The 16,858-nt window shown below is 41.0% G+C and overlaps 1 protein-coding gene across 4 annotated transcripts in view; it reads right to left on the reverse strand.

Moving 5' to 3' along the window:
* ZFYVE28 (zinc finger FYVE-type containing 28) overlaps window positions 1-16,858 on the reverse strand; it is a 289,256-nt gene that overhangs the window by 59,221 nt on the left and 213,177 nt on the right. For 3 of the 4 annotated variants that reach the window (XM_019553086.1, XM_019553085.1, XM_019553087.1), the window contains exon 8: window positions 11,535-12,893. In XM_019553086.1, the coding sequence (XP_019408631.1) occupies window positions 11,535-12,893 (1,359 nt within the window). Of the gene's footprint in view, window positions 1-8,959; window positions 9,009-11,534; window positions 12,894-16,858 lie in introns of those variants that run through there. The other variant, XM_019553088.1, reaches the window with a different exon arrangement.

Consider the following 16,858-nt stretch of genomic DNA (forward strand, 5'->3'; position numbering starts at 1 on the left):
CTAGGGCAGCCTCCATTCCTCCATACTCTTGACTAGGCATATGCACTGAAGGTCTTAGTGTGATCTATACAGGCCAAAATGATAAAGTGACTTGCATTTATTGGGCTTGTCAGCCACAAACTGATTAATAAGGTATCTGACTAGATCTTTTGTGTGTACACCCTGATCCAAAGCATACACACACATGTATATTAAACAGTGACATCTTCTTTTCTGTCCCAACACTGGATGACAACTTCAGTTGCATTTTAGTTATTACTCAAGATCACAATGTTCATGGAAAAAGTCAAAACATAGTCCATTCTAATTTGAGCTTAGCACTGCGAAACATCAGTGGAAAAAAAAATGACCTAATTCAGCCTTAGCAGCACTTGCTTAGACTAAATCTGAATTTGGTCGAACACACAGATATAGGATTCTATAATACCAAAGCAAATAATTGCAAGGAATTTCAATGGAGCATCCCACAAAAAGTTAGCAAGTCACTAATGAAAAAACTTTCTGCCAATTGGAAGTTTGCTCTTCTCCCATTCAACTGACTTTTCCCTCTTACTCAGAACTATGCCAAGGGCAGTGAAATTTTTTAGTCCTTTGGCTGCAAACCAAAATCACAACATGGCTGAGACCTGGGAGATGGAAGCCTTCAAGGTGAACGTGCCCAAGGGTCAGTGTTCTACAATGAGTCCCAGGTCAAATAATAATTTGCTGTTAAAAGACTTCTTAGACTAAATAATAAGCAAGAACAGAATAAAATCAATAACAGAAAATAATACACAGAGAGAAAGAAAAATACTTTGTTCAGGAACTACATTTAAACCAAACTTTGCCCAACCTTGAACTATACTAACCAGAAACAAGTGTTTCTAAATTAACCATCTGAGAGTAAGAATGACATGTTTTAGAAGCTGAACACAAGCACCTGAGCCCATTTTACAGAATTCCATTTATATCTGAAGCCCAACAGTGATAGCAATAGTTGTAAATTAATGTCAATGTTTTATGCTTCATCAAGCCAATTTGTATTACACTGTGCATTTCAATGTCGATTTAAATAACGAATATTTGAATGAGCAGAGGATATAGACAGTGGTATCAAGTGATCAACCACTATAAGTTGTTACAACATAACTGTTACACTCACATACTCCTGTAGCATACAAGTATAGTAACACACTTGTAACTTTGTTTCATTCAAGCTTAAAGTTACAGCAGTTTAGCTAACCTGCATTTACTATAGGAGCTCATAAGTTATGTTATAACAACTGATACATGCTCCCAAGGAGCTGTTCGCCTTGCCCTTTTAAAGCAGTAAAATGTTGCTTTTGTCCGCAGTAAGAAGCCACTGGTGCAGCCATTTGTTACAAAGTGCAGAGAAGCATAGAAGAAAGTTAGTTTTTCAGTAAATCTAGCCTCCTACTTTCCAAATTAGAACCCTTGTTTTCTACATATTTATAAGAGTACAATGTCCATAGCATCTTTATATTTTGGCTAAGAACTAATAATTAAGTACCACATTACAGCTGATTTATAGGAACCTACTTAACTCATGGTTTCGCAGATTCTGCAGAAGCCATGAAACCTGGAATTGTCCGTGAAATACACAAAATCAACAAGGAAATAACTTAATAAAAATAAAATGCTGGTTCCCCAGTGGGAGCTACCAGGCCTCGCGGCTGGGAGGGGAAGGTGCCAGCTGCGGGGGGCAGCATGAAGGGCAGCAGACAAGACAGTGGCTGCCCCCTTGTCTCTCCTCCCTCGACCAGGGCTTCTCCACCAATCAGCACCATTAGGCAGGGCAGCACGAAGGGCAGCCAGCAATCAAGATGGTAGCTTCCCCCTCATCCCTTCTCCCTGTGTTGAGGCCTCTCTGCCAATTAGCTCCAAGGGGCAGGCCCACAAAATCTGGTCTGTGAGCGGAGTGGGCCATGAAAAACCCTTTGTCTCACCACAATTTAAGTACGTTTATTGACTTAATAAAAACCTGAATGCTGTTCACATGGGACTAAATGATGAAACGTATTAAGCATAGGAATAAAACTATTGAAATTGAAACTTTCAATTAAGGTAAGCAATGTTTATTTCTTTATATTTTGAACAATATTTTGAAGAAATGTTGCTTTTAAACATTCAGAATGTTTATGGATAAGAAACTGCAGCAACAGAAAATGAACTGCCTGGAACATGTACAAGAGGAATCTTCATGTCATTGACTGCAATCAATAATTAGCCATCTGCTTTGCACATAATGCACTACCCAGTCCCCTGCACCATAAAGACAGAGTGCAAGGCACTTTTATTCTTAAGCCTGTTTTAAATAAATGCAAACAGAACCAGCTGTAATAACTAATGATGGACAATGTTACAGCCTATAGCAAGTGAGAAGAAACTGTGTTCCCTTCAGTACTGCACACAGCTCTTTATGTCTACTCTAGACCTTACAAATACGAGAAGTCTTATCAGAGTCCACTCTAAATACATGTAATAAATTCATTAAGAATGTTAATATTAAAGGAAATCAGGTAAAATCCGTATTTCAGGCTGAAATGAACAGAATTCTAGGAGAAAGGAGTGAGGGCACGCTTGCAAGGTTGCAGGTTTAACAGAGATAACTGAACAGAGCACAATGAAACTAGGCAAGGGACACATACAGGGAACTAATAAAAAAACCGAACAATGCACAACAGATGAAACTGCCAAAGCCTTAGCTGATTTGTGAAATAATCATCCAGCTTTGCAACAAACCTTCAAGCTCCAATAATATCAGAGAGCCAAAAATTGTCTACATGCCCAAATCAAACAGCATCTTGGATCTATGCACCTATTTACAAGGGAAGGCAAAATCATTTTCAATATTTTACTTATTTTATCTTCCTTATTTACTTATTAAAATAGAGCACAGATCCAAATGTTTCTTCTCCAGTGTTTCCTCCCCTAAAACACCACATGCTTCTTTGTTGCACAGCTTATTGTCTTCTGACTTATTGCTGATCTGCTATTCTTCAAACAATTTTCTTCCTTCTGGGGTTTCTGCTTTGTGTAACGTGACAGGTTTAGTGCATATATACCGTCTTCACATCAATTCACAGGCTCACCAGATCTGTATAAGTCATAATTGCATAATACTCATACTGCTGTCTGGGATTCATTTACTGCCCCAAATGTTTGATTGCTTCAACATACTTAGAAGGGTATTAGGGGAGCAGGGGTGGGGGGAGGAATCTACTGCATAAGTGAGGGACCATTTTCTGCCACCTACAAAAATAATGTAAGGCTTGTTGAAAATACCAATCCAGTTATGTTGTAAATGGAAGAATTGGAGTGTTTGTTTTAAACACTTCTGACTTACCAAAAATCCTAACACTGCTGGATCAAGAAGTCCCAAGTAGGTGGCTTAGCTGAGGTGCTTGCAAAATGAACATATTGCGGCAAGCTCCTATGTTACCTGGACACACTTTCTGCAACAATCCTGGTTGAATCACAGAACTCATATCTATAAATGATGTGACTGTCCATAATATTAACCATAAATCTCATTGTATGAAGAGATTCATGCTACCATTTATTTTTATTTTTTTCAATTGTTGTTTGAGCAGCCAAGGTACAGAAACTTCTTTTCTCCTTCAGTTGTTGATTTGTAGCAATGGAAAAATAAGTAAGTTCCTTAACCTTAAGAAGCTGAGCTTGTGGTGGTGGTCCCATGCTGGCCAGACTGCTGTTCTAGCTGAACAGTCTGTTTTTGCAAGTAATCCCGTGACTCATTAACATATAGTAGGAATTAGCTACAGGTGTGTAATGTGACAGTCTTACTTTAAAAAATAAAACAAAAAACCCCTCTGAACATCAGTAATGCATCACCATTGGTACAAGAAGTAAAAGATTAATTATTTTCCTATTAGTACTTCAGTTTTTTGTCCTGTGTTGCATAACCACTAAGACACAAAAACAAGAACTAAGTTACACTGTAAGTATGTGCAAATCACTGCAGTTTCCATATTCCTAAAGAAAAAGCAGCACCACTTCTAAATCCTACCCAGTTTCTAAATTAGGGTGCTGTTACAGATTACTTTTAAAATATTTTAAAACCTGCAGAACATTATGCTGTCAACATTAGAAGAGTGTCAGAGCAGTCACAGGCCAAGGCTTAATGCCCTCTCAGACCTGCACAACTATGACTTGCCACTAAAGGGCCTGGCAAGCAGGGATGCAGGTAGAAGCCAGGATTCTCTTCCTCCTCTGGGATGGGAAAGGAGCGGGGAGGGTGGGATACAGCTTGGAGGTGGGGAAACCACCACAGGGCTGCAACTTCCCTTGCTCCACAGCCAGCAGAAGCCAGCCAGAGATGCAGGTGTTTGAAGTGAACAGACAATGGGGAGAAATAAAGAGAATGAAGTGACAATAAAATAAGATAAAATAAAATGAATAAAAATTTTAAAAATCGACCAAAGTCTTACAAGTGTTTTACTAAAGTGGGGTTGGGTTGGGGAGGACTTGGGTTAGTAGTCATATCAGGGCAGAGCTGAGACCCAGAGGGCTTGCTGCATGCATGTCACACTAGGGGCAAGCTGAGATCCAGGTTGCAGCCTGCCTGGTGGTTTCCAATCTCTGGCTCATTCTCTTCATGGAGTTAGGTACTATGATTGCTTCTGCTGTTTGTATGGGAGTGCTAGAGCAAGCACCAAACTGGTGAGCTAAACGTTGGTGCTCAGAGTGGTCAGGGTGTGCTGGGTTTGCATCCCCTGTGGGTGGGAGAGGGTGTTGGTTTGGGGCCAGCACTATCTCCGTGGGAAGCAAAGTTCAGGAAGGTTGAAAGTGTGCCCATGGAGCAAGGGAGTTGAAAGGAATAGGAATGGTGTATCCTGGGATGCTGGAGGAATGAAATTAGAGCATTTTATCTCCCTGGAGAAGACTAACAATACCCTGGTATGACTTATGTAAAATGGATCAAAGATATTTGTCAAAGTGGCATAACTTTAAAATGAGGGTACTTAGCACAGGTTAACACCTTTTTAATGGGTGAATGCCTTTATTATATCATAGATTTCATAGACATTAGGGCTGGAAGGGACCTTGAAGATCATCAAGTCCAGCCCACTGCCCCAGGGGTAGGAAGTCAGCTAGAGTCAAAGGATCCCAGCAAGATAAGCATCCAAGCATTTCTTGAATGAATCCAGAGTAGGTGCCTGCACCACTTCTGGAGGGAGTCTATTCCAGGTCTTGGGGGCTCGAACCATAAAGAAATTTTTTCTCATGTGCAGCCTAAAACAGTCTTGTAGGAATTTATGACCGTTGGTCCTTGTTTTTCCTTGGGGCTCTGGAACAGACGTTCTCCCAGATCCTAATGTACACCCCTTATCTACTTATAAGCAGCCACCAGGTCCCCCGCAAGCCTATGCTTTTCCCTGTTGAAGAGTCCCATGGCTCTCAGCCTCTCTTCATAAGGCCTATTCTCTTGCCCTCTGATCATGCACGTGACTCTCCTCTGGACTCTCTCAAGCTTCTCAATATCCTCCTTGAATTGCAGAGCCCAGAATTGGATACAGTACTCCACCTGCAGCCCCACCAAGGTCAAGCACCATGGGAAGATGACATCCTGAGATTTACTTGAAAAGCATCTATAGATGCAAGCCAGGGGTTTTTTTGCTTTACCAACTATGATATTGCATTGGTGGCTCATGTTCATTTTGTGGTCAGTCATGACCCCCAAGTCTCTTCCAGCAGTGGTGCTAGCAAGTATAGCACTGCCAAGCCTCCAAGTATGCTGTGGGTTCCCCGCCCTCCCAAGGTGGAGTACCTTACCATTTATCGGTACTGAAATGTCATCAGGTTTGTATCTGCCCACTTACTAAGTTTATCCGAGTCAACTTGGATCACTAGCCCGTCCTCAAGTGTGGATGCTATGCCCCAAAGTTTAGTGTCATTTATTAACTTGACCAGTGCACTTCTGACACCAATATCCACATCGTTGATAAAGGTGTGGAAGAGAATCGGTCCGAGGGCAGAGCTTTTAAGGACGCCACTGGTCATAAAGGGCCATAATGATTCGCTGCCATCGACCACTACTCTCTGGGTCCAACCTCAGAACCAACTTCCCAGCCATTGGACGGTGGTGTAGCCGAGGCCGCGGCTGGCCAATTTATCCAGGAGAAGGTCATGGGACACCAGTTCAAAGGCTTTTTTAAAGTCCAGATATATGATGTCAATCTTCTCCCTTGTCATCCATAGAAGATGAGATTGGTTTGGCAAGACCTACCCACGACAAACCCGTGCTGGCCGTCTCTCAGGATGCTGCCCTCAGCCAGCTTATCCAGAAGGGTCTCTTTGATCATTTTCTCAAGAATCTTACCAGGGATTGAGGTCAAGCTGACTGGCCTGTAATTCCCAGGATCTACTTTCCGCCCTTTCGTGAAGGTAAAAGGTAAGACTATAAACTTTCTTATAGTTTAAAGGTAACCTATAACACTACCCTTTAAAGTACTTTAACCAAAAATGTGTGCATTTATGAAGAGAAATTAGTGTCTCATCAAACACAGGAGGCACACAAAGTTGTAGTCTCAATAATATGTTTATACAAAATCAAAAATGGCTAAATTTAATCAAGAAGCATTAATCTGATGGTGCTGGATACCACATGTGCTCGTTGGTTTGTCAAGGACACCTGACTGTTGCGTGAAAGAAAGGAGAAACATCTGCACATAACATTGACTGCACAGAAAAGAAATGGGGGGGGGGAAGCTTATAAACAGTATTAGCACATCAGCCAAAACCCCTTCCCATATATCTTAATGGTCCATTGAGTTATTTTGTGACTTGTAGAATGGCCCTGGCAGACGTCGCATCATATTTTCATGAGCATGTCCCAATGTTCAGATTTTTAGCTTGTGGGTTTATAACAGATATTTTAGCACTGTACAGCATTGCTGTGTAGTCACTACAATTAGAAGTGATATACTGCACATGTTAAAACAAGATTCCTTTCACAAGTGTTACAAAAACCAAAACCAAAAAAGTCTATTTGTTGCAAGGATCCAGGCCATTAATTATTTTTAATGATGAAATTCCCTCAGCATTTCCATTGTAAGACACTGAATGTGGTTATAAAATCCAAGATACGGCAGTGACGAAAATCGCTCACAGCCGAGGATGATCACTCCCATGGGCCTTCATAAGCTCCATGCTTTACTTGGCCCAGGAAAACTTGGGGCTTGTGAAGATCAAGACTTATAGCATAAATGTTCAAAGCAATAAGAAATTAGTTGGATGATGTTACACTGTATTAGGAAAGGAGACTGAACACAAGGAATATGGCTTCATGTGCAAAAAGGGTTATTATTAGCATGTTTAAATTTTAGCAACACTTACTGTTTGTTTTTTTGAAGAAAATGCACAGTCAGCATGTGAGTCACAATTTTTAGAAAAAAATAAAATAACAATTAAGTTTTTTTCAAGTCTAGCTCTGCTAGCAGTGGTCAAAGAAACAGTGCTAGCAACTGAAAAAATTAACAAATATTAACCAATTAATTCTGTTCATGCATATCAGATATCCTAGCTGGGGACTGCGAGGCAAACTATTCACACTGCATGAATGGCAGAAGGAGGCACCTATTTAATTCTGTCAAAATATTTTGGCTCAGAGGGACTCTTGGTTTCATTTTTCTCCATGTTGCCTATCTGTATTACTATATTATTAATATTTGACATTTCTACACCTGCAACATTTGTACCATTGTAAAAGGGGAAGTGCAAGGCAAAGACTTGATATCCATGGCACCATACACACAGAGCAAAAGCCAGTATTTATCTCAAAGGGTATGCACAAGGTAAGTCTTCATACAGAGAGAGTAAAATATAAGAGCTATAATAAAAGTGTGGAGAAAATTAATTGTTAGCGGAACTGTAAGCAGGTGGTTGTGCCTGCTCCCATGCAAGTGAGCTTTGTCCCTCTAAGAACCACTCTCCCAGTCAACAATAGTTCATAAGTGGGCTTGAGCGGCCTCCCCAGCTGACTTTGCCATTCAGCCAGTCTCCGTTACACAAAAAAAATAACCCTTGCCCCAAACAAGCAAAGCAAAAACTTTAGCTGTTCTCCAAGAAGCAAGAGAGGGCCCTATTAGCAGTAGCGTAACTAAGGGTGGACAAGAGGGGCACCAGCCAACTAGGGAGGAGTGCCAAAATCTTCCCCCACTCTTGCAAAGTCCACACCCCAGCAGCAAGAGCAATCCTACAGCATTATTCTTGCAGCACCTGGTGGTGCATGCATGCACTGCTACTGCTGCTTTAAAAGCAAGAGCCAGAGCAGGCAGAGCTCAAGGTAACAGCAGCAGCAGCTCCACAGCCTCAGACTGCTTTGGACTTCCCAGCATGGCTAAGACTTCTGTGCCCCGGGCTCTCAGAACCACACCCCTGCCCTCTCCACTCTCTCCTTGCTACACCTCTAACTTTGGTCCTTCCTAGAAGTGAGCTCCTCTGGGTTTCCATCTGCCTTCTGGCCACAAACTGCTCCTACTTCAGCTCAAGCAGCTTGCCCTCATTTCCTTGTACTTTTAATCCGCCAGCTAATCAGCCACAGCTGGGCTGCTACCCCAGGGCTGTCTGCCCTACTTAAATGACCAGATCACCCTGTTACAAGAGCTTAGACCTCATTTAAAAAAGACAACATATTATGGATCAGTGTGGGAAAACTTTGTATCTCCATATGCTGATATCATCATATCAGGAGGTCAGTCCCTTGTGCCTGTTAACTTTCACCTACACTTTCCCAAACTACCCAATCATTCATGTAATGTAGAACTGCAAACCCTTTTTCTTGTGTGAAACATCAGCTTTAAAAAAGACACTCTAGTTTAAGTAACAGTGCACACCAATAAAGACGCATACATCCCTCAGGTTTGGGATTCGACTTCTTTTTCCTTGACAGATTGAAAGCTTCTATTGTAGTAGAAGTTAGAATATCATAATAGACACTCATAGTGCTTTGTACTCTTCATAGTGATTACTCATCATCCTGTGAACTGAAGTAGACAAAATAGTTTTGATAGGCAGAGCACAGGCAGCTGTGACCTTGGAAACAGTAGCAGGTCTTATCTTAGAAGTAGGAGAATGATTGTATCCTGCCTGCACCCTTGAATTGATCAAAACTTTACCTACCAAAGAAGCTTAGTGTAAATCTGAAGTAGAACAGTGATTCCCTCACATCTTTTACAAAGGAATTAAGGAAAGCTGAGAAGAATTTTATATTGCTTTCATAAGTATATGGGCAGGCAAGGAAAAGTGATTAGCTAGAAAATCAGTTGATCAAACAGAGAATCTTTAAGTTGAAGGCTTTGGGTGACAGCTCTCCCAGGATTCAAACCCCTGGTGCTTTGGGATCCTGAATACAATGAAAACAATAGGACTGTACAGCATGGCACTGCCTTGGCCTCATTCTGCTACACTCACCTGTGTTTTGATTCCCTGGAGTACATGTACTTCTGCAAACTATTCTAAGTAAATCACAGTAAAACTAGGGAAATTGTCAACAAGATGGGGATAGGACTCAGGCAAAATTCAGCCGACGTTTTTTCCTTCTACCGTATAATATGATAAACAGACCTTGGAGCTCCAGGCTAGCATATACAAAGCAGCAAAAGTGCTAATTCTCTGATGGAGTCTACAAGGTGCCTTGTTGTAGTAAAAAATGTATGGGATATTCAGACTTTTAAAAGCTGTATGTATCACTACCATAGAGACAGCAATCAGTGCTCGCTGCTGATTTGAAAATGAGACTGGGAGCTAGGAGATGCAGAGTTCCAATCTTATCAATATGGCTTCACTTTGATGCCTTAGATAAGTTACTGAATTGCTCTGCTTTAGCTTTCGCAATACCATTTGCCAAACTGGGATAACAATTCTTGCTTTTTGGGGAGGATGTCAGCTAATATCCTCTGAAGCCTCTGAAGAGGAAAAAATATACACATTAAATTATTAATTAGTAAAAATAGCTAGTAAAAATTAAAAGTCAGTTGGAATTTTTTAAAATAATGTTTTTGTTTGGTTAAAAAGGTCTTTTTCCCCCAAAATAAAACACTTCGGAAAAACTATACTAAAAAAACCCCACCAAATATTTTTTTTATAGAAAGTACCATACCTTTTTTGGAATTCTTCTAGCACCTATTAAAAAGATATTAAATCAGAAAGGCAAAATATCTAAATCTGTATTTCTATTCACAGTAAAGGTTGTTACTACTCTCAGTCTTCCATACTGGTGCTAACATCATAAAACAATATTCATTGTGTGCCATGATTGATCATATTAAGTGTCTTTTCAAAAGTATCACAAAAATAGAATCAAGTTACACTTTTAAATAAAAATAATACATAGAGTTTCCAGTAGAATAATTCTTTGTTAGGCTAACCAGATTACATATCATTTAATGCATTTATTTAAAAGGTTAGGGGCTAGGTTACAGGGTACAGGGCTGGGTAGATGAGAGTAGGATGGGATTCAACACCGACAAGTGCAAGGTGATGCACCTCGGGAAGAACAACCGGCACCATACCTACAGGCTGGGGAACTCCCTTCTCCTCAGCGCAGAGGCGGTAAAGGATCTTGGAGTCATCACTGGTGCCAAGATGAACATGGGCCGGCAGTGTGGGGATGCAGTCAGGAAGGCCAACCGCACCTTGTCATGCATCCACAGATGCATCTCGAGCAGGTCCAAGGAGGTGATCCTCCCCCTCTATGCGGCACTGGTCAGGCCGCAGCTGGAGTACTGCGTCCAGTTCTGGGCACCGCACTTCAGGAGGGATGTGGACAACATGGAGAGGGTCCAGAGGAGGGCCGCTTGCATGATCGGGGGCAGCAGGGCAGGCCCTATGAGGAGAGGCTACGGGACCTGAACCTGTTCAGCCTCCAAAAGAGAAGGCTGAGGGGGGATCTAGTGGCCTGTTACAAACTAGTCAGGGGGGACCAGCAGGCACTGGGGGAGTCCCTGTTCCCCCGAGCACTGCCAGGAGTGACAGGAATAACGGGCACAAGCTGGCAGAGGGTAGGTTTAGGTTAGACATCAGGAGGCGCGACTTCACGGTCAGGGCGGCTAGGGTCTGGAACCAACTTCCAAGAGAAGTGGTGCAGGCTCCTATCCTGCGGATGTTTAAGAGGAGGCTAGATGAACATCTTGCTGGGGTCATTTGACCCCAGTACTCTTTCCTGCCATGGCAGGGGGTCGGACTCGATGATCTGCTCAGGTCCCTTCCGACCCTACAAACTATGAAACTATATTCTTTACATACCTGTTTGAAATTGTTAAAAACACATTATATATTTTCTATGAAAATAACTGACAATTCAATTCACTATTTTATGAAACACTTTTTTTGGTTTTTTTTTAAATAGCCAACAATTCTTTGGCCAGCAGCATTTGGTTTGTTTAAACATAAGCCATCATTCCACATACGCTTGTCGTTAAAGCAAGGAGAGTAAAAGCTTTGATCAGGTTATAATCAGTTACTTTGTATGCAAGTCCTAAGGTAACATAATCAGGGCAAGTTTCTCTTACCTTGAACTAGATCTTGATTTAATGTCTTCCTTTGCTATCCTTTCACTGCCACTTTCTTCATTGTTCTCTGATTGCATCTCACATGCCTGCCTTCTTTTCTCCCATTTCTTTTGCTGATTGGAGATTTCCACCTCTACCTGTGGTGCATGTTCTGTTCCCACCTGCAAACCTGAGGAATGTGCCAGGCACTTAGAGGAGCTAGACAGTTTTTGCTCTTCTCTGCCAGAGTCTGCTAGCAAAGCAGGAGAAATTTCAGTTTTTAATGCCTCCTGTGCAGAGACCGTACTGTCCAATTTATCCATATGGTCCTTTTCTTTAGATTTCACTAAACTATATGAAGCTTTTATAACTTTTCCTGGGGAATGTTTGGTCTTTATACCTTCAATATTTTCCTCCCTGCTGTCTTCACAGCTGCCACAACATACACAGGAATTAATTAGACAGTTTGTGGCAGCTATACTGAGTTTATGGGATTCATTCTCCTCTTCATCAGCTAAAGGATCAGAAGACCCAGGAATACAACCAGTGGCTACTTCTGGGGTTGTTTCCAGGGAGTCTGAAGTAGAGGGAGATTTGGGATTAAATATTACAGTAGCAGATATTTTCATTCCACCAGTCCTATGGGCTATCATCTCTGCTGTCTCTGCATCATCAGCGTATGCATCCCACCCATTGAGGTATAATTGAGAATCAGGGCCTTCTAAACAACTGCATGAATTTTGAACAGAGATACCAGACATCTGTTTGCTATCTTCAATGCTGTTGTTATTGGTTAAGTCACTTTCTGCCTGTTTCAAAAGTAAAATCGCTTCTGTCTCATGAACATTTTCATACACTAAGGGGTCCCTGTACTGCACACTCTGCTTTGAATTGTGGCAAGGGCTGTTTACCCAGGCAAAAGTGTCATTAGCTGAATCCAACCCAGCAAGAGCTTCACCAGCTCCATCTAGATCATCCATAAAAAACACCCTGTCTTCTTCATCGGTTAAATTGTGAAGACATTGCCTGCTTGGGGAGGCCTCTGAGCTGGAGCTGCTTCTTATGCCAGGTCTATGTGCTGGGGACTGGCAGATGCTTGGTGGGGACAGCAAAGATGACATCTCATCTCCTACTCTATGGACCATCCTATTCAGCTGTTCCAGTTCCTGCTCATCATACTGCATAGAGCAAGCTAGTTCAGTTTCTGTGTTTTCAGCTTTTGCTGAAAGCTCTTCAGTGGGTAAAGTTGCTGCTAAGGCAGGCGTAATGACAGATGGCACTTCAGGATCTGTTCTGACAGGAAAATCCAAGTCTTGGGATATGCAGAGGTTACATTCCAGTGTGTGCAACTCATCATCAGTTAAGGTCTGGAGGAGGTCCCTACAAAGTGAAAAGCACAAACACGGTGTTGCATTTGTACATGAGAATGGTGACTACACCATGAACACTACAAGCCACTTTCACTGTTAGCGAGGAAAGGTTTGAAAACAGACACAGGGAAGGACTGCCTGCAACTTTCAGCAGCAGAATTTCAAGTACATGTGATCTTCCAGGCTTGAATATGAAACTAGATTGGGGAACATAGGTCATAGGATTATTTCTGTTCTTGTGTCAAAAGCAAAACATAAACAATCTCCTCCTCCCCAAACCAGAACCAAGCAATATAACCCTCCAAACTGCACCCCAATGTGAGTGGTTTCCATTTTAGATATATTAATAGTTCAAATTAAGCCTCCCACACTGTACTTTGGTTAGGGTACAGATTTGCCATTCTGGGAACTAGCCACTGGAGGTAATTGCACCCAAGAGCACTGTTGAAATTTCCAAGCCATTATGTGGACAGATAGAAAGAATTTATTAAAAACATTCATCAACATCTCTTTTGCTGTGCTGACTTACTGGAAATGTCAGCCTAATTGAGAAAGCATTTTAACATATTTTGGAGAAGCTCTAACCCCTCGGTCTGATTATAGCTCTCACTGTCTATGGTAAGTTAAACTTTTTTTTTCATTTTCCTTTTTGACTTTCATTATTAACACATTAATAGTGAATAACTGAGAAGCTGATAGAGGACAAGGCTTGGCCATTTTCCATATTCACTCTCTCCATCATCTGAGTGCTTCTTTGAGATTCTGCTCCTAGACAACATTATTTAAATAGCTGAAATAATACTCCAGTTCTTGCTTGTGAGTGCTGAAAAAGAATATTTACTGGCATTTTTTCTTTCAGTTCTAACAATAATACTTACTGTTCTTGAGAGTAGTATTAACTTACAGTGCCATCTGAATGATTTACCTGAATGGGGTTGTTTACGGCTGATTCAAGGTCCTTCTGGGAACCTTTCAATTGATGTCACTCTGGGCTTTAGCTTAGATCCTGAAAGCACCGTGAGTCTCTCTACTTAATGCTCAGAAACTGGGAGCATTGAGTTAAAACCACATAAGGAGTAGGGACCACAACATTTCATTCTGAAGCACCTAAGTTTTCAGCCCCTTGCTATGGTAATGAAATCCACAGCTCGGAGCTAGATCCAATGTGTGGGAGGAGCTGACTGCCTCAGGAAGGAATTTCACAGTAGCTGGTATGACTGAACATGAGCCACCTAACCTAGCTAAGAGAAAACATTGCAGAGGAGGATGCCTTGAATCCCATCTTCTCTTGGACTTAGTGAAGCAGAACTCTTCTGGGCTGTACGAAGGTGCCTCCCTTTACATGAGATCCACAGCCCCGAATCCTCTCCTAGAGGTAAACACTTCAGCCTCTTTGAAAATACTGGGCAAGAATCATCCCTTTCAGTCAAAATGGAGCAAAAGAAGAAGACAAGAAAAGGGTGGTGCCAACTGCCTTTTATCCAATGCTTCCTTGGTTGGAGCACCTACCCAGGATACAGAAGATCTGGGTTCAATTCTCTCTTCTGCCCGAGAAGATTCAAACCCATATCTTCCACCTTCCGAGACTGTGCCCCAACCACCAGTCTATAAGGCTCTTTGAGACGGCTCTTCAGATGAAGCTGTCCCACTTTACATGGAGTACAGGCCCACTAGTCATAGAAAAAGTACTAGAATGAGCAGGGGCGTTCTCCAGGGACAAGCAGCAGCATATAGTTGTGCTGCTGCTATTTGTCCCTAGGGAAACGCATGTGCGTGCTCCTTTGGATGCGTCCTTAGTGTCCTCCTTCCCAGGTAAGTGCTCTAACTACCAGCTGTCTAGCTGCTCAACACTTATCAAGCATGAAGCTCTTCACACGTCAAGACCCCAAGAAAGATTTACTCAAGTTAAAAGGGAGAGTGAGTGACTCAAGAAAAAGAAATAGACAACCATCTTCCACATTTATTTCCAATCAATGGCTTTCATGCCAAAATTGTTAAGTAAAAAGTCAAACAAGATTTTTCTGACTACCATTACTGCAAGATCAAAATGTAACCTGAAAGTAAGTCGCATTGTATTTGACCCAAACATCATATAATAAAAACTGTAGCATCAAACAGTAGCTGGCAGCTTGGATAACGATAATTGAGGCACAATAAAAGACAGCATATGCATTTCTGCAGTGACAGTGAATGTACATTGTTAGTCTTAATAAACCATGCTTTAAAAGAAATCAGTTAACTGAGAAACATGACTCAGAAGCAAGACTTGTATATAGCCATGTTCAGTCACAAGGAACCATTTGTACAGTCATTTTTATAAACATAATCACAGTATGTGGATTGTGTCCTCCACCTTCCACCTACAGCTATGTTCTCTCTGGCAGATTTGTTTTCACTTCAAAATGCTTATTTAAAACCATTACATGCGCATCTTGAAATTTAATACTTGCCTGGCAATTTGCTCAGTCTTAAATTTCTTAGAAAGATTAACATATAATCTCACCAAGGCTCCAATATCTTCTACGAATTCAGGCCAATATTGCTATCAACGATGTATTATAAGATTTTAAAAATATGTAAGTTTACAAATTGGTTTGATCCCTAAAAATTACATAAATATTTCATATAATTTCAAAGATAGTTTAATTAAAGAATCATTGGTGTTTGTAAAAGGAGAGAAATGCTTGATAGCAGTATTAAAACAGCTGACAAGGTGCGATTACAGTTTATCTTAATTTTTTGGCATAAAATTAGTTGCTATTCTTATTACTGATCGGGGATGTTTGACACTGTGTAAAAATATCAGGCAACATGTTCTATACCAAGCAGTTTATAATCTGAAGATCTAACCTGGCAACAGCCCAAGGGAAACAGACCTTTGTGTATGTACTGAATGTCACTGAAATCAGGGAAGCAGAGTTCACTGCAGAATCAGGGTCTAACTTTCTTTTTTTGAGAGCAAGTATATATACACACACAACACTGAAGTGCTTAAGCAATACTCCTTCGTATTCAAAAGAAAGGATCACATCCTAAAAAACTGTTATAGCAGGAGGCAACCTATGGAATGTAAAACCACTGGAGCTGGCCTGCAGACCCAGACACAAAAAAGTATAACAACTATTAATTAGCTGGGTTTTTGGTCATAATTAAGTATTACTTACAACTTAACTTGCGTTGCCAAATACTACAGTGGGCACAATGTGCATGAAGAATCTACCCTTTAGCTAGCTTCACTTCTATAATCATAAATTAATTTATGGTTGCCACAAACAACATTTTAAACTAAATTGAAACTTCAGCCCTAGTCTGGGTTTTTGTTCAGGCCTCTGTCTGCTTAACAACTAAAACTTGTCCACAGGTTCAGAATCTATTTTGTTCTCATAATCAGATTTTGTTCAGTTCAATTTCTCTTCTGGTTTGAACTGGCATGTTTCTATTACCTTCAAAGGTGGCCCTTTACAACAGATTAGTATCTAGATTAATGTTTGTGCTGGAAATTTATATAATCTTTTTAAAGTTATTTAAAAATCACATGCACAATTACACTAATCGTCCTAAAGAGCTCTTAATTTTTAATCAATAGTTGTCTCACCACAGGAACGGAGATATGATTATTTCTTATTCTCAGTATAAGCAAATAGGACCCAATTCAAAACCTAGGATGTCATCTAGGACCACTAGCAGACTTTACACTTCTTGTGGAATAAACATGTTAATCATGCAATAAACTGTAACACATCTTACAGGAGGAATATTCTGCACTGGTCCAGTCCTGCAGGGAGCAAACCAGGAAAGCCAAGGCTGCAACTGAACTCCAAATAGCTTCGAGCATCAAGAACAATATAAAGTCCTTTTTCAGATATGTGGGGAGCCGGAGGAAAAGCAAAGGAAACATTGGACCCATGCTGAACCAGATGGGGCAACTGACAACTGATGCCCAGGAAAAAGCCAACCTATTAAATGGGTACTTTG

Source organism: Crocodylus porosus, unplaced genomic scaffold, assembly GCF_001723895.1.
Source record: "Crocodylus porosus isolate Cpor-Errol unplaced genomic scaffold, CroPor_comp1, whole genome shotgun sequence".
Classification (NCBI taxonomy): domain Eukaryota; kingdom Metazoa; phylum Chordata; order Crocodylia; family Crocodylidae; genus Crocodylus; species Crocodylus porosus.